The sequence below is a fragment of the Phaenicophaeus curvirostris genome, chromosome 2, assembly GCF_032191515.1.
Source record: "Phaenicophaeus curvirostris isolate KB17595 chromosome 2, BPBGC_Pcur_1.0, whole genome shotgun sequence".
NCBI classification, from domain to species: Eukaryota; Metazoa; Chordata; class Aves; order Cuculiformes; family Cuculidae; genus Phaenicophaeus; species Phaenicophaeus curvirostris.
The window spans coordinates 86,875,415-86,894,901 of NC_091393.1; the positions used below are offsets into that span (position 1 = coordinate 86,875,415).

At 35.3% G+C, this 19,487-nt stretch overlaps 1 protein-coding gene across 1 annotated transcript in view; it reads left to right on the plus strand.

Moving 5' to 3' along the window:
• Window positions 1–19,487, plus strand: part of GPATCH2 (G-patch domain containing 2) — a 121,201-nt gene that overhangs the window by 94,039 nt on the left and 7,675 nt on the right. Inside the window, exon 9 of the mRNA XM_069852766.1 lies at window positions 14,607–14,689. Coding sequence (XP_069708867.1) covers window positions 14,607–14,689 — 83 coding nt within the window. The remainder of the gene's footprint in view (window positions 1–14,606; window positions 14,690–19,487) is intronic.

Genomic DNA, 19,487 nt, shown 5'->3' on the forward strand with positions numbered 1-19,487 from the left:
TTCTACTCAGAAGAGACCTGTAGAAGTTAGTGGTTCAGTGGCAAATGTTGTTCACAGAGTCAATAATGTGGTGAACATCACCTTAGTTGCAAATGTGCATCTTCATTACTGCATATGAAATCTTAAAATGGAAATCTGTCATTTACATTTTTGCATGTGCCCAAATACTTTAAAAACCTCTAAACTAGAATGATACCAATCAAATGTCACAAGCTTAAGTCACACAGTTAAGTAACATTCTAGTAAATTTTTCGTTATTTCAGTATACTACATGCATATGCAGTTAAATCTTCTGTTGAATGAATGTTTGCTCCCACCTGAAAGTCTGAGGCTTTCTATAATTTACTCCAAATTAGCTCTTGCATGTGTTAAACTATTACAGTTGACATATCAAAGTAATTCAGATGAGTAACCCCCTTAAAAATAGGTATGCAAGAAGTAGTGGCTGTGGCCCTATATTGTGTTACTGTTTGTTGTTCAATGCGGAGATAGTACAGCAGCAGTGAATAAGTATTGGAAAAGCTATAAAGTTATTGTACTTACCCAGAGTACAGTTTAATCTGCTTTTATTGCAAGACTGAATTTCTTTGAGTCTTTCTTTGTATCTTTTTTACACAACTCTATTTCTTGTTCTGGGACTGTACTTTTTGTTTGCTGTTCTGAAAGACCTTTTTTTTCCTGTTTCTTATATACATGAGATACTTTTATGCACAGACATTTTTCTATGCTTGCTTTGACTTTTCTTACCCCATTTGGATGACTGAATACAGTTCTTATCTCAGCATGTAGACAATATGTAAATACCTGTATTACACTAGATCAGTGATTTGTGGAATAATTTACTCTAAATATATCAGAAAGGTGCAGAGCTCTAAAGCATGGCAGTGGTCTGCAGCTGTCTCTTTGAGGCAATACTTTCTGGGTGAGCTTTACTATACTGGGTTGCTTGTATTAGGTTTCTTGTGTCAAAATTAATAATAATGAGCAAATCCTATGTAAACTAACACAAACTTTTGCTAGTGGCAGGATAATTAGATTGTTGAGAGCTGTTGATATGGCTACTGATGAACCAAATGTTAAGGAGGGGAGCAATTCTGCTCCACAAAACTTGGATCCCGGACAAATGATATTATGCTGATACAGTTCAACATACCTGATCTTCTGTATTTGACACATTTAAATATATGTATTCAATTATGCTACCTTTACAGATTTAATCCACAAACATGTAGTTTTCCCATCAGTTAAATTACATAAACAGTACTAAATAAAACTGGTTTAGAAGCTCCCTTTATTTCTCCTGTATAGCCTTGAAAAAGTTCTCTGTTTATCTGTTTTCAGTAAGACAGGAACAGTCCACTCCCCAATACAGCTATGCTGCTTGAAGGCGTTAATTGTTCCAGCTGCTTATTTTCATCCTCTATACTTTTGCAAGTAAAGAAGGGGGTTTGTCTGAATTTTTTAATATACTTTGGGCAAAACCAGCCTGGTTAGCTCAACTCACCTATTTAAATTAAATTGACTGGTTTGGTACAAACCATATTAGACAGTATTCACATGATTTCTTCCTCCCGCAGAACTGTGGAGATGATAATCTCCAGCAGATGTGTGATAACGAATAGCTTGGGATAGTAATGCCTTCATCTGGCGGAGTTGTTAGCAGACCAAATGTATGTCTGTAGCCTGAGGCTGTGGGCAAACAATTGAACATGATTGAGTTATGGTGAGTTAACAAGTTGCTCCTTGGCAGCTGCACTGCCATAGCTGATCATGCACTTATTGTTTGCCTACTCTCCCATTATGAGGTAGAACACATTTCCTTAAGTCACCTCAGTACAATTGTATAAAAATAAGTTCTACTTTAAGAAGATTCCTCATGGCTAAGAGATTTGTTTGGCCAGCTATGGAGGCAGCATTGAACAGTATTTTGCTGAGCTTCTATGACATGATTTTGAGTGTGTGATCGTATCGTTAAATATATGGGGGAGTTCCACCACACAACTGTCAGACTCTCTTTTAATATTTAATGTATTTATCCTCACAATACCCAGTGAAGCTGGAACTACTTTTATCCTCATTTGACAGAATACCCAGCATATTTAAGCAACTTAATGTTTTGCTTTTGTTCATACAGTCAATGCCATAACGAGTAAATTTATGCTGTAATCTAGAAATAACAGAATTTCAGATTTTGAGAACAGCAGACGAGTGAATATGTTAAATTTGTATAAATATTTCCTGTACTATACATAATGGTCTTGTTTTTCTTTTGCAGTGTGCTCCTGTTAAGTAGTGTCAATTATATTATCTAAATACTTAATTTTTCTTATTTTACTCTAAGTAAAATTTGACACATGCATGAATTGAGAAATTTAAAAGAAAATAATACCAGAACTAATGCTGCTTACCAAAGTTTTTGTGTCATGCCTTGATAATTCTATGCTGGTTTTCCATACTCAAATGCGCCCTCAGAAATCTTTAGAAGAAAAAAAGGTGGTTTTAAATCTTCTGTAGTTCAGTCCTGGCTTGAAAGAAGCCTAAGTCATACTCAAAAAAATGTTTACAAGGTGGAGGAAAGCTATACATGTCTGGTTTCAACTAGCTAACTAATGCTGTGTTAACAATCTAGTCAGTGTAGTGGCAGCTTTGGGTGAAGTAGTTAGCCACTTCTTGTGGCTGCAAAGTAGACCACAGCTTGAGGCAGATGTAGTACCTTGATATTTCTTTAAAAAAAAAAAAGCAAGAGCCACCTACTGAGCCAGTACTATTTTGAGCTAGCGAGGAGTCTTCTAAGATTTCTCCTGGTGTGAACAACACAGGCTGAAACACAGGTCTTCGCATGTGTGGAGCAGCGTGGTGCTACAGCCTCCCAGGTGATCTAAATCTCCTGTTTGTCACAAAGAGACGTTCAGGAAGGATGACTCTGGAAATAGTATAAGGGTTATGTAAAGGAAATATGTTAGATGCTACTACATGGTGATGTGTCAATAAAAATCCAGAACATTAATCATAATTTCCCTATGTTTTCTGCTACTGTCTCTTTCCTTCCTTTCCCCAGTTGTTCTCAGTCTGGTTTAAATATGTGTTTTGTGTTGGTGCAAGAAGATCACTGTCAAGTATTTTCACTTTTTCTAACTAACAGTATTCTTCCAAGTGACAGGAGACAGGACAAGAGGAAATGGCCTCAAGCTCCGCCAGGGGAGGTTTAGGCTGGACATTAGGAAAAAAATTTTCACAGAAAGGGTCATTGGGAACTGGAACAGGCTGCCCAAGGAGGTGGTTGAGTCACCTTCCTTGGAGGTGTTTAAAAGACGGGTGGACGAGGTGCCAAGGGGCATGGTTTAGTGTTTGATATGAATGGTTGGCCTCAATGATCCGGTGGGTCTCTTCCAACCTGGTTATTCTATGATTCTATGATTCATTAATTCATATATAAAGAAAGCTCCTAGGAAGGAAAAATGAGTGCTTTTCAAAAGTGTATTATTGGTTTCATTAGAAATATGACTTCCTGTCTTTCCCAGTTTGGAAGGAGAACCCCAGTTTGTACATCTGTACAGCACTTGTTTGTTTCTGTCTGTTGATATAGATCATGGTACTTTTTTACACAGATGTGACAAATAGCACTACAGCTGCTCTTTATTTGATCTTCTAAAGAGACAAAGATGTGCAAGGATTCTGTCTGCTCCCTCTTTCCCACCGTGTCATCTGTTGTTTGGGAAAGAGTCCTAATTTGCAGCAGATACAAAACTATTTGTCGAGTTGCAGGTTTGCCAAAAATAAATGAAACCATTAATTACTACATTTTTTGAGCAGCTGTTAATGGATTGGGATAAGAAAACTGTACATTAGACTACTGGTTAATTACAAGAACTGTAATTGTTTAATGTGGCTTTTGCGGATTGAAATTATAATACCAGAGGAGGTAAATTCAGCCAGTTTTTGAAAATTATACATGAAAATGTGCACATATTTACACAGCAGTAAAGCTAAGGAATGCATAGCTATTTTCCTAGATAATTCACTTTTGCCATCACACATACGTGTATTCCCAACAACAATAGTTTAAAAGAAAGCAATATTTAAACATGCCTTTTAATTCAAGTGTAAAATTATTAAAGGTAGTAAGTTAATATCTTGTAACCCCTGAGCTAATAATGCAGGAGATTCAGATATAACATTAAATCCAAATGTGTTTACATCATTAGAAATTAACAACTAAGCAGTTTTATCTCCTCTTTGGAGTGCCATGAAGCAGTAACTGTACTGTTATGATTGGTACTTAATAATATTTGCAGTTCAAGATTAAATTATGTGAATGTTTGAGGACACATTGCTTTCCTCCCTTGCCGTGACCCTGAGGGACAGCATTATTCCATCAGTTTGGTATTTTTTCTTCTCTGGGAAGAATAAAAGATGGTGACATTTTGGAAGAAGGCAATTCCTTCTTAAGTTTTCTATTCTATGGCCTTATTTTTAAGGTCCCAAAAAGATTTTTCGTTTTGGGGAGGGGGACAGGGCAGCAACAGTTGGGCTGTTATTTCAAAATATAGCCAGTATGTGGTGCTTTAATTTTATGGAAACCTTCAAACCTGGTTCATGGATTGATATAAAGTGTCCATTGACTGAATGAACATTAGTCAGAGTGTCTTAAAAGTATCATGTTTTAACTCAGCTTCCATGAGGACATTTGCAAAAGTAGCAAAAATTTTGAAGAGATCATGTTCTGTTTTGAAAATACATTTTCCCATAAGATTTGAGCAGTTTCATTGCATCATTAATGAAAAATTAAGTACAAGCCCACAGGATGATTTTTGTTGTTATTCCACTAAAATCTAATATACTTGCTAATATTATATATTAATAAACTACTGATTGATACTGAAAATTTGTCATTTAAAATTGAATTCCAAGTACATATGAATGTGTTAGCCAATAGTAAGTTAATTAATCCTGATTTTAAAATATATATATATAATGAAAAATTAGATAACCTCTAGAAATTATGTACTTCTGGATCCTTCTAATGCACCATCTGGACTGAATTTTCCCCTGAATGAACTGATAAAAAATTTCTCACTTCCAAGTACCTGAATGTTAGCACACGGTATGCTTGTTTCTCATGCTCAACTGCATTAGACTCTTCTTTTTTTGTTCAAAAAAGCTCAGGTTTTTGCTCATATCAGCATACTTGTTAAAATGCTAATGGCTTAAGAATACAGTTAGTTTTAGCTTCAGAGGTGTGAAGACTGTTCCTGCTATTTAAGGTCTGAGTAGGAGCTGTGCACAGTAACTGTAATTCCACAAATTATTTCGTAGAATCATAGAATCATTAAGGTTGGAAAAGACCTCTAAGATCAAGTCCATCCATCAGCCCCACAACATCATGCATTTGAAACCATGTCTTGAACATATTTTTTGATGACCTCGAGGGATTGTGACTCCACCTTAAGCTATTGTTAAGCAACATCGTATTCAAAAGAGGCCATTTTGCATTTTAGTTTTCTATTGTTACTGTAAATTAAACTGTGGAACTTTTACATTGAGTTCCTACTAAGCTTGGAGGGATCCATGAATCTTATACATGCAAAGCAGCATCCTCTGACATACGTTCACTAAAATTCCGAGGCATAGACATACTGATTTCTATCCAGACTGTGGTTTTGTGTAAAGTTGAGAAAGAGTTTAGAAGAAAATTTGAGTGGCTAGATTAGGTAGAATTTTCATGTTTCTTTTGTTTGCTGATATTTTGGAATTTTGATCATTTATTGTAATAGTACATTTCAGCCTATCTGGAAACTAATGTTCAGAAATTGTCCTAGCCAAATGGAAGAAGAGGTCACTATTCAGCATCCTCACTTTTTAATTTGGGTATTTGTTTTGACAAGCCTCCTGTTACTTTATATGTATGTATATATATGCCTACACATGCAGACCCCTTATACTCAGTGGAGTTGCATGACAGTTACTGAGGGGAATGGGTGCAGAGTCTCAGAAAACATATTTTGCTTAATATTCATACTTAGCTTTAGTGATTACATGCACACGCCCTCCCCCCTACCCCCATCCCACCTTGCACACTATTATAATTTTGTTTGTCAGTTGTGCTGCATTATAACTGGCCAGAAAATTAGGTTGTTTAAAGAGTTGTTTCTCAAGTGCAGTATGAAAAATAGGGAAGCAGAAGAGACTAAGGAGGAGAGTAATGCTGGAGTCCAGCTGCAAAGCTCTTATTTTCTTGGAAGTGATTGGAAGGTTAAGGACTGGCCATAGTATTTGTAATATGATAAATAGCTTCTAGGTCACTGGTCCAGATCTGGGTTGGAATGACGAATTAAAAATCATTATATTGTGCTGGCTGTTTAGCTACATTAATTTAATTATTGGTCTCCTGTAGTAGACCACGTTCATTCCAGTTGGCCATACTTGCTCACCTTCCCAGCGTAGAGGTAAAGAAAGAAATTGATATACAGGTTGAGTGTTTCCAACCTGATAAAACATTTTCCTTGTTCTATTTCCAAGTTACAATGTTAGATAATGGTGGCTTTTTAGTGTTGCTTCTTGCACTGTACCTGTTCTAAAATTAAAGGATTTTGAATATGATGCTTATGTTAGAAGTAATTTAACCTAACTCTGTATGAGTGTAGTCCAGAACTATATAGGTAAGATGTGTTTTTTAAAGTCTTCTCAACAAAATAAACTTGTTCTGCACTGACTTTATTTAGTGAATATCCTATTAGTAAACAAATATGTGTCCAAAAATAGCTGGAAGAAATAGTTTAGCTGAGTAAGTTATCGAGTTCTATGGAAGTATCCGTTCAAGCCCAGTATTGTTGCTGAGGTCATAAAGATATTTTCTATATCACTTCAGAGTTGGAACAGGGCCTGCATCTTTTGGATATCCACAATGTTGTCACAAGATGAAGAAGAAAAAAAAATTTGCTTTAGAATTTTGAAAATATATTGTCCTGTAGCAGGGTTGTGTTGTATTACTGCAACCTATTCTCTAACTACATTTCACCATTTCAAACATATGGGCATTATTCATTTTTATCAGGTGTTACTTGACATAAAATAATATTAAAGCTTGCTGTCAAACATATTTAGAAATATTCTGAATGAATATAAAATTTATATTCTGAATTATTATAAATATGCATTTCCTTTCTTGAAAATGTGAAATCATGTCATTCGTTGAAAAAAACTGTAGGGTTTAGCTATTAAATTTTTAACAGAAGTGGATTGTTTGGGTTTTTTTCCCCTCAGTGTTCCTTGGTGACTTGTTTGTACACCAAGATATTGGTTTGGATTTGCCTTTGTGTAATTCATATACTTTTGATCAATTCCAACTCATGCCCAATTATATTACACTAAATTAACATAATTCAACAGATGTTGATATTTAAATGTTTTCTGGCATTCACATCTTGGACAGCTGTCTTAGAGCTTGGGGAAAAGGCAAACATTTAGAGTTAAATGCTGAACATATGCTTAAATTACTAATTAGAAACAAGAAAAAACAGAGCATTATCCTGTCTGAGGGCAGTAGGCCTCTACTACAGAATTTTTTTCTAGAGACTCAATCCACAAATAAAGTAATTAAGTGACTTGTTTGAGTGTCAAAAGATATGTAGTTATTTAAATTTTATTTCCTATTGTGTTTGCTAAAATTATGCCAGTATGGAGTTGAGTGTGCAGGTGTGTGGAGTTCAGGAAAATTTGGGACTTCTTCTGTGTCTGAATGATATTTAGAAGTGCTGAAAAAGATAAGAGAAAGGAACATATTAGGATATACCATTAGATAGTGAGATAATCTGATGGGGCTAGAGGAAGACTGTATTCTTGTCATAGTAGGATTGCACTGAGATTTTCAATAATACACTTGTGTCACCCTTATGTTTAAAGTTATGTTGTGGGCAGATTGACATATTATGAAAGGAGTTTGATAGAGTTGCATTTTTTTTCATATCTGTTTAAGATCTAATAAAAGGAAAAAAAAGTCTGTAGCGCTTGTGGTTAATAGAATAGTTCTTGTACTTGTGTAGGCAGAAGAAGCAATCTGTTGTATAGATGATGTCCTTTAGATATGACTGAAGAAAAGCTTTACTGTTTGTAAAAGGGGTGGGGAAATCAAGTGTGGAACTTATTTCACCTGAATAATGTCTAAGAAAAGTGATACCAAGAAGAAATACATAATTTTCTTCATAAGCATTACAAATTAATATATATATGCTGCATATGCATTGTATTTCACTGTTATATAGCCAGTTCCTTAGCACTAAATGAAAAGATTCTGTAAAGACTTTTAATGTATTTTGTGGACAAGACTAGTTTGCAACTGTCTTGGTCTACCACTCCTAACCAAGAGAGAAAGCCTTTCAAAACTGTCAATACTGGTGTTGGAAGAGATGGAGGTGGTTCTTTCTTCAACCCCCATAAAGTCAGCACAAGAGGCTATGTATGCATTCGTGAATTACTTCACATACTAAAACCAAAGTCAAGCAAATCATAACACAAGATTTTTAAGTTTCCAGGAATCTGGATATCCCCTGATACTGCAAATCATCAATGCTGCTTTCACAGATTCCATAAAAGCCATGAAATCCTTCTAATTCACTTAGAGATATTGATGGAATTAGAGTAGACCTCACATGCAACCTATGATCTCACTATGCCATTATCAAAAGTATTTTTTCTGGAAAAACAACTGAAGTGAGGAACTACCCATCAGGAATGCAGCTGTCACAGGTTTGGCATAGACTGTGGTGCGTGTTGGTGTATTTATTACACGGCCTGGATTGCCTTCAGGAAGACATGCATGTGATATGTTTCTTTGACAAATAACAAATAGATTTCAGCCATTGATTTGATGTAAAGTCAGGTATATCTGTACTCACTGAGGTTCATATCAAATGTTCTTAACAAAACGTTACTGAATTGTTTTTCAAGATTGCCGTATACCATTATACTAAGATGTGAAGTACAAATATTCCTTGTTAAAGCAACTGATTTGTTCACTTTTATCTGTTGTCATCTATTCCACAGAGACATTGACCTCAAAGTACTGTCCTGTGCATCCACTGGAAGTGCACATGCACCACACATATTTTAGAGAGTGAAAGAACGTGGGTAGCTTCTTCAGAATGGACAAGGAGCTATCCCTCTCTAAGTGTCCACAGGGCACATGCACTACTGCACATTACTTTTCTCTGGGTGTTTAAAATGGAAACCAGTGGCTGTGTCCATGTTTTGGGCAAGCTGTGTGCTACAGGGGAAAGAGGAAATCTTTCCTTATAAAACTCCATGATCATTGTTTTTCATATAGTTTTCCTGAAAAACAAATATGCCTTGCATATTTCAGTGTAATATTATAAAGTCATCACGTATCTTTTCTGTGGCTATATTGAGATACATGCCAGAGGTAAAGATTAGAAGCATTTGTTATACAGATGTACAGCACCAATTGCCTACTACTTGTATTTGACGTGATACCTTTTTATTAAGTCCGTGCTTCTGGAGACTCAGTTAAATGGAAGTATAGAAGTTTGTGTTTGTCTTATCTAACTAGCTAGTAGTGTGATTGGACATTTGGAAATACATCTGTAGTAGTTTTTTTAATGATATTTGCCCCTAAACTGTTCACAAACTGTTCCATGGACTCTCTTGGATGACCGTGGGTGCTCTTTAAGGCTGCCATCTGCAAATTGTGGAGTTTTAGGAAGGTACAGTAAAAGTTAAAGTTCATCCAGGCTCTCTTATTTTAAAAGTGCTAATGAATGCACTTACACTGACCACCAGATACAACAATATTTTTATTTTAAGCTCTGCAAGGCATGAGACAATCTGTAATACAGGTCCATTCTGTGTAAGGATAGGGGAACTATTTCTGTGGTAATATTGTGTAAAAAGTACCTAAATAATGGGAGGTTTGCTCAGATTGTTATTTGATCTTTTATAACTCTTTTATTATTGTAATGTCTGGTGAAATAAGTTCACTTGTAAGTTTTTATCAAGCCTCTCCATCAGCTGAAGCATTCAGTGGTGATAAACTTGCAGAGTTCTACAGCCATCTGCAGGAATGCATTGATACTGTGGCAGAACTGTGTGTCACTATTTACTGTGGATTTGTTCCTCGCGTGAGAGGTGCTAATTGGAATATAATGTATTGATCGTTACCAATTCATCTAATTGTGATACAGAAATCATGCGTCTTGAGAATGTTATTGCAACGAAATAATAGGCAACCTAATAAACTAATAAATAACCCAATAAATTAATAAATACTGTTAAAGAAAAATTACATATTCTTCCATATCTGCCTTTGTTAGTAATCCGTACTTCTGTGCATTCTTAACACAAGCAGAACATACACAATCAGTTCTGTTACTTACAGGTATTCATAGCAATGTCATAGTGTTGTCTGGTAAATGGTTTGACAGTAAATATACTAAGGGACAAAATAAAGTTTGCCTTCAATGATGTTGTAACTGTTGTCACAATTACAGTGCAACAATGAAAGCAGCTGCACTGATATCAAATAAAGATTGCAGCTTGCAAGGAAAGTGACAGCTGCTCACATCAGACAGACAGAGTAAAGTGATCAACAGACATGTTGTTACAATGAGACATATAAAATAAAAATGCAAACATTTTGCATTTAATACAGCAGTAATCGGAATTCCCCTACATGAGATGACAGTCTTACTAGTTTAGACCATTGTACTAGTACATATGAGGCTACTTGCTCTATAACACTCTCCATTGTGTCTTCCTGAAGAGGCTGTGGAACAATTATTGTGTTTGTATAGGGTATTTTTATTTGAGGGAGAACAGGTTTTTTGCATTTTGGTGGGATTTGGGGTTTTTGTTTTGTTACACGTGGAATGATGGTGATTACAGAAGTGTGCAGTAAACCAGTGAGCTCATGTTCACGAATACCTGCTGTCCTACTCCCATGTTATTATATTAACCTCAGTGACTGGACTGGCAAACTCCGGTAGTGGCAGAAGTGACAACTGCTAGTGAGAGAGTTAAGAATCACTTTGTGTGCTGAGTTTCTCAGAAGGTGGATTGCAAGACATGCAACTGTAGTTTTCTCCACAGAACAGATATTTTTTGGGGCAATGTAACCACATGGTCCATTGACTACAAAGGTTAGGGTAGATAAAAATCTGACATAGGCTATTACAAATGTCTTGGATAGATGGATATGTGTAACTACTCATCAAAAATATTTGCTTATTGAGCTATGAAAATTACAGAAAACGAGGTTGTGTTCTGCAGGCGTGGATAGAAATGTTTGGGGAGTTTAAGGAGACAATTCTAGGCATGTTCCTTTAGTTCAGAGCAATTATCTTGAAGAAAGAAATGGTAGGGAGACCGCAGCTATTTAAGGAGATAAAATTTGTCTGAGTCAATGTTTGTCACAAGTATGCATAGGTGCTTGTGAACTGCTTTACATGCCATTGCCTCTATAAAAGCATTTGCTGTATCAATACTACTTTTTATTATGTTTATTATTTATTATTTCAATAGCTTTTTTTGTTGTTACTGCCTTTCCCAGTCCATCTTTGGTTTTGAGGTGCTTATTTACCATGCAGAAAGGAGAATCTAAACACTGAGCAAGATGAACAAAGAACAAAAATTGACATTGGCTTTTCCAGTGCTTTTGTTTAATACATTAAGGCATGAAACAACAGCAAAAAAAAAATCCTGGCATGCTAGTGTAAGTTTACACCAGCCTGGCTTTTGCAGCCCTCTTATTTCCCTCTGCCACAACTTTGCCGCTGCTGTGACACTTGCAGGCCTGCTCGGCCCTGGTGCAGCTGATGCCCTGTCCATGCTCATATTTTTCTTATTGACAGTGAGTGTTCTTGCCAAACGCCAGGGACCATAGTCACATCTGTTTGTCTCCCAAGCTTGTCTGAGGCTGCTTGGGAACACTTTTTGTCCAGAGGGCAGCTTTAACTAGGCCTAATACTCTGAAAAGCCTCTATTTGTAAATGCATACAATGAGGCGACAAGTTCCTGTTGTCTTTCCTTAAAAATTATTCCATTTGACACTGCTTGCTCCAGTCCCTGTCACCAGCACATCAAAAGCCAAGTTTTCAGGCAAGGTGGTCTTAACAAGTTTTATTTTTTCCCTAATAAAATGCCTAGCTTCCCTACAGAGCACTATTTATAAATGATAGCTAGAAGCAAGCTAGGGGTAAGTAGAGAGAAGTCAGGCAAATAGCTTTCTTTCCTTCTATAATCCATGCTCTTCTGATTTAATGCTAAGAAACATAATGCTGAACTTAGCCTGATTGAGGGTCAGAGTTCTCCCTACTTTATAATACCCCCATTACAAGCATTTCAAATCGTACTGTGCAGCTTCAGAACAGTACTTCATTTTGTCTAACCTGCCAGTTTCAGAATGGTGATAGTTCTTGTCTGTTCCTCTTAATTCCTCTTAAGAAAACAAAAAAAAAAATTGTTTTGCTGTGATCTACATTGACTGTGCCTAGCAAATGTTAAGAGATCTGGCAAAAGTAAATGCTGCTTTAGAATCATAAGTTATCTTAATGTTTGATGTTAGTGGCCATAAAATTGGCTTTGACAAATCTTAATCGGTGCTCTAGCATTTTGTTATTTATTTGTGGCATACAGAATTTTCAACAACAACAAAGAAATACCCACTCTCACCTTGTCTGGTGATCAGGTTGTTGTGCTCGGCAAAGGCGAATGATTCATTTATGCTGAAGGAACAAGGCTGCCTTTCAGACATTCATTGATTTTAAATTAAAAAGTAACTGCTATGTTCTACATGAAGGGTGACAACAATAACAAAGTAGTCCTTACTTAGTGTTATTTGTTGCAACTCCATTGGTGTGCCTGGAGGAAAAGTGGGGAGACCCCAGTGCCATAATCTTACAGATCAATAATCTAGATATCTCAATGCAGTGTTACAGATAATCAATTCTGGGTAAAATAACTCAAATGCTGCTAGCTGTTACTACTGTAGCTCAGGTCTTCAGGTTCGATTGCTTGACTTTATTAATTTTTATCTTGCATCCTACTTGCATTCCTGACTTTCTCTCTTTTTCATTTGGAAGAGAAAAAGGAGACTTGCACACTGTTTAACATAAAGCGTACCACACAACTTACTCTGCATGTTTAATATCAATGTTATATACATCTCCTAAATACTTTTTCTATAATAACTTTTTCCCTTACTGTATTTAAATATGATTGTTCTTTATTGTACAATCAGTTATGAAAGGGTTATCCCTCTTGATTTGTTTCTGAATTTAGAACTGAAATTCATCACTGTGTTAATATACTAGTTCTGCACTTCTGTATGAAACTTAAATTTCTTGGAATATTTTACTATTTAAGTAAAAGCAGTATAGTACCTGTTAATTTACTGTACCTTTTTAAAAGAAGTATATACAGGATTCTGTATTGTCTTCTTTTTCATCGAGGTGGTATTGTCATTCTTTTATGTTATTGAGCACGTCTAAGGTCTCTCAATATTATATGACCATTTGTTATTCATTTGGAAGTAGCACAGCTTTAAGAAGTTTATAAATGCAGTAAGGGATAAGTCACATAGCCGTACTGACACCAGATCCTGTGAGTGACAGCAAGTCACTGTGCCACAGGAGACTATCAGATGCAATTTTTAGCTTGGAATTTTATCAAAATTCACTACATTTCTGTGGTAAGAATCACAGTTCTCAGTAACATGTATGGAAATATATTAAAATTTTAAAGTTAGAGATTCCTCCATTTTCCCCCTTTCCAGTCTAGTTCTTAAAAGAAAAAAAATGCCAGCTACATATAGTCTATTCTATACGCATTGTGCATTATTTTCAGAAAAATAATGACTATAGCTGTCCTTTAAGATTATATTCCAAAATTCACTCTTTTGAAATTCCAAATTTAGCCTTTGCTGTGGTACCTGACTTCTAAAAGGTGGCTTTAATGCAATAAGATTGTTTGCCATCCTCTGCAGCTCCACTAGTTTTCCATTCAACAAGGGTAAGCTTTTAGTTGTTCAGTATCAGATACTGTGCTGCCCTGTTACCATCCTCACAACTGGCTGGTGATTTAGAAGAGGACAAATTGGTGTGCTACAAGTTTATTCTATGTATCTTTGAATAGTTTACTGTTTTCTGTTTTCTCATTCATTCTTCATCTTACCTTAAGCAAAAAAATTATAATACTTTTCATGTAATATATGTTGTTCTGACAGTCAGGCATTACTAGCCAATTGATAACCTACCAACAGTATTGTGATCTCTTTAGATAATTAATCTTAGCTATTTTGCTGTCAGGAGCAACAGTGTTTTTGTTTTATGTTGAGCTAGAAAGATTGCCAGTTTTGAAAATTAAAAAGCATGCCCTTTATATTATTCATTCCAGTAACAATTTATGATGCTGCATTTAGATACTGAGCGCTTGTCAACAAACATAATTATGCTTCGATATAAACAAGATTGGTGGCTTGACTGTGCAGCTTCATCTTGGTTGAGAATGTTTTGATATAGGTTCTGATTATACAGGCTGTGTATTTATGTGGCAGTTTTCTTCCTTTGTTAATAGTTTTCTCCTATAATTACTTGCAGGCAAACCAGTGTACATTTAGGATCATTGTGCATGGGAGACATCAAACGGAGAAGGAAAGCTGCTCCCCTGCCAGGACCCACAGGTAACCAATTTCTCTGGGAGGTAACACAAAACACAAGACATTAAATCTCTAAATACAAAGCAGTAGGTCAGTGACCTGACGAAATGCTTGATAAATTCAGTGACTTTCCACGTAACTTCAGATATACGCTATTCTTTGTTTATAGAGATTAAGAAATAAAAACACTCCCTTAATTCTCCCTCAAACATTTCCAATTCCTAGATCTTGGTAGCACAGCACTTCTTTAAAGAGTACAAATCTTTTTTCATATGCTAAGAGTCATAGAGAGTAAAGATTACTGTTTAAGTCTGTTCAAGCATTGCAAGGGAGAAGATACAAGGTTTTTTGGTTTCTTTTCTGTGAGGCATGCATATGAATACTATAGATATACTGCAAAATAAAGACAGGATGTGAATTCTTGGGTAAACAATTGAAAATGTGGCAATGAGAGTGTGAAACAGCTGTAAAATTAGTGCTCCATGTTAAATAAGAAGCACTTGCAAGAGCATTTCTGAAAGATTTTTACAGATTCGAGGTCACAACATGCATTTGATGCATTTTGCTGATGTCACAGGTGTGAAATGACTTTTTCAATACTTAGCAGTGATTTATAGGACTCTCATCAGTTTGTTGTATTAATTATATATGTGCATACTGGAAGGATTAGATTGTGTGTGTATGCCTGTGTGAGGCTTTTTATGTATTGCTAATATGGAAATCCGGATTGTATGTCCTAGCCGTACATCAATTACTATAGCAACATATGCAACACATACAGTTCTTCAAATATATTCTAAATAGATGTCTTTAAAGAAGCCTAATAATCGTATTTCAACTGAATTTTCCCTCCTGAAACTTCATTTCAAACCTCAGTGGCAGAAACAGACCAAGAATAATATTAAGGATGTTGTTAAAGCACCTTAGTGGCAGCAGTATGGAAAAAGAGAAGGTATGGGTCAGCTTCTAAGACTCTGAACATATGTGGAGTGAGAAAGGAAAATACTTAATGGCTTAAGAGAGAGTAATATAATTATTTCTACAAGGTGATTTTCACTTCACAACTTTCAAGTACTAGAGGATGTCATTTTGTACTGAGAGTGTATGTAATATTTTATTATTCATTTTACCTTGGGCTTTCAGCATTCGATATTTTATTTTAAAAGTTGATGCCTCTGTGTAACTTTGCAGAGCAAATATTTTGATACTAAGGCAAATATATGATCATTCAATATTCTATATCTATATATTCATAATTTTAGAGGTAGTTTTGCTCCCTAAATTTGCCTTTACATGGAGAATGACAGAGAATAATGGTGGATGTCATCAACTATCGTATGAGGTACCTTTTAACTAGTGTGGGGGGTTTTATCTGTTCAGGTTCAAGGTAATGTTTTCAATTTTGTTCTGAGCAGGAGGAGGATTGGGAGTTTTTTCTGTGGTCTTATAATTTTTTCTTTCTGCATTTTATCATTGTGAATTTTTAAACAAATAGAAACTTTCGTAAACTTTGAGTAAACTTGTACGTATGTGTAGATAATGTATAACATTTTATAAATTATTAGAGTTTTCTCAAAGGCTAACCTTCCCACGGCTAAGTTGTTGTTTATTCATTGCATGCCTTGTTTGTTTGTCTTTGCCATTATTTCATACCATTTTATGACAGAAGCAGTGTTTCCATTAGAATGAAAATACATTTGGAAGTTTTAATTGGCATGGAAGTTCACTATTCAGTTATTATCCTTTCAGTAGTTCTAGTTAGAAGAATTTGTAAACTATTTTTCTTGAAATAAAGAAAGGACAAAAGTTATATTCTTACGTGAACAAAATTGGAAATGAAAAGAAACAGTCTATTAATAATTGCCCATATTTAACATCATAGTGAAACCTGAAAATTTGCCCATCAATGAGTCATTAACTGCAAATATCTTCATGACTAGTATGTGCTGTGAATCAGCAAAGTTGCACCTAATGTGAACCAATCCATTGAAAAGTGTTTTCAGAATTTTCATCTGCAGTTTTTGAATAAATTGCATTGATAAATTAATTCTTGTAACACTCTACATAGTGTTGAAAATGATCATTTATGTGTTTAAGGTCAGTAGTACTGAAGAGAATGTCTGATGATCCTAATGAAGTATTGAAATATGTTCTCTGGTCTTGAGTGTCACAAGGGTAGCATCTGCTACTTTCAGACACCTTACAAAGCTTTAGACTTCTGTAGCAAGCACTGTTATTGGTTAAACATTTATTAATTGTGACAAGAACACCCAATTTATTTCAGTACTCCAGCTTATTTACTGCTCTTTCACCTTTGTATTTTGTATTGAAAAAGTAAAATGAATATTGATAGAGTTAGATATTGATTTCTAAATTTATAGCCTGTTCTCAGCCTGGAGTCAAAGTCACATACCAATAGGTTTGTGTCTATTAGTAACAAAGGATGTGTGTTTACTTGTACAGCAATGAGAAACTATTGAAGCAAGAAAGTTTGAGCAGTACAGAGTGTTTTGTAGTTTCAAACATGTCATTTGTAAAGGTGAAGAAAAGCTATGTTGAATGCAGTGAAGAAAATGAGATATAATATAGGTAGGGATTGTTAGGAGCTGACAATTCTGAGGCAGAAGTGCTCTATTCTGCTTTTTTACTAAGATAAATTTTCTGGTTTGTGGATGCTTGTTATACCCCCATCTATGTGTTATGGAACCTAGATATACTAGTAAAAATTGTTTACTTCCTATGATTTCTTTTAAGAATTAGGTCTTGTACATGATAAATATCTACTTTTTTGCACAGCTTCTTCTATGAAACCAATATTATTTCAGTGATTCTAGTCACAGTTGGGACCAGGTCTCTCTCAATGACTTTATGCCCTCCGTTACTACCTGAGTGGTAGAGCTGTTTCTTATGACACCCTGACTTTTTTTTTTTTTTTGCAGCAATACAGTGCCCTCAAGATTGTGTAAAAACCTCTTAGACAAACTAATGCATCAGCATGGAAAAAAGTCTTACCAAAACTAAGTCTGGTATTAATAAAAACAACACAACAACAACAACAAACCCAAACAAACAGAAAGAATTTCTATACAAGGGAAAGGATGTTCTCTGCAAAGTAAAACATGCATTGGGAATGTTCACAGTGATTTTTACCTATTTAAAGTCTCATATCAAACCAGTAGGTGGTACAGAATTTAGATGCTGTGTTCATACACTGAATATGAATTTACCCAAATTCCTTTCCTATTGACTTAGTCTTTTGTATCTGCTTTCTTTTTTTTTTTTAAGAAACCTGTAAGGCTTCTAAATGTTGGAAATCATCAAATTCTGCTTCACATCTGCAGGATGTTAAAAACAATTTACAGAATGTAGAGTATTTGATTCAGAATGACAAGAGTTAAGTTTTATTTCTTTGCCTTGTAAGTAGGCATTTTATTCTGTTTGAAAACAATTTTTTTGCTCTGATGTTTACATACCATGACTTACAGCTTAGAGCAATGGTGGAAACCTGCAAAAACTAATTTTAAAAAGAGAAAGCTATTCTGTAGTTAAAATACAAAGAATGTGCATATAAAATACCTAAATTATTGTGCGTGTTATGGGCAATTTAATACTTACATTTTGCAAAAGCAAATTTCAGATGTCATTTTCTTTATCTAGTTGTCACATTGCATGCTACACTTCAGGCTGGTACTGATTGAAATGACCAAATTAAAAGTCTTGGTTTAAAGAATGTGTTTTAATGAAAAATATGACAGATTCTTAATTACAGCAGAAATACTGAGCACTGCTATAATGCCATCATGACTCACTTTAACAAGGTAATCAAAAGGGTACATGTTTTCATTCCTTTTTAAAAATTGCCAACGGAACAGCTAAGCAAACTATTTTGCTGATGCTTAATATGTCAGTGATTAAAAATCAGACCTGAGTATCTGCAGTACCAAAATGATGATTTGAAAAAGATTGTGATTATACTTGAATAACAGAGGTGGCTAAGGCTAACTTTGTGGTGAAGGTCAACTTAGAGAGATGGTTATGGTGAAAAGGTAGACTTTCATGTACTTGAATGAACTGGCGGTAAATTTCCAAAGCTCTAGACAAGCTACTATAAGCCTACTTTCTTTTTATCTTGGTTCGCTGCTTTTCTATCTACTAAATGTACAACTCCAAAAATCCCTTTTTGCAAGGCCATACAATGTTGGCATGTGTTGTGAACGCTTTCCCCTGTTACATTGTGCCATTTCTTATCCTTAGTCACCAAAGTCCTTTCTGCTGTAAACCGCTTATCTGCTTGATTTTCTGACCTATGGATACTCTTTTTTGTTGGGTTGGTTTCTGCAGCAATTTAAATTTTAGGGACTGTTTTCTGTTTCTGTTTTTCTCCTAGCATATTATCTCACTAAATCAGTTCAAAAGTCAAAAGATCACAGAATTCCATCCAGTATTGGAAACTGCTGTCCTTCCAGAGCAAGAGTTTCCATGTTGAGCTTGAGGTCATTAGTTCAGACAGAGACCCTTACATATGAACACCAGAGTAATGATGAGAGTTCAGTAACGAACTTCAGAAGAAAAGATTTGTAATACAACAAGAAGCAAGCTTATACTGAAAATTTGCAGATGGATTTCTTGTGATTGACAGAGAAGACAATATTCTTCAAGTTGCACACACGGCCAATATAAAGTCAAAAAGAAACCTTCAAGCTGATGGAAGGCTGTCTTTTCTAAATGCTGTTGTCTTCTGAAATGTGGAATGTTCAAAAATAAATCCCCAAATTACTCTGGGAGCCTTTCCTAAGGTAGCTGTTTGTTTCTGATTGTGGAA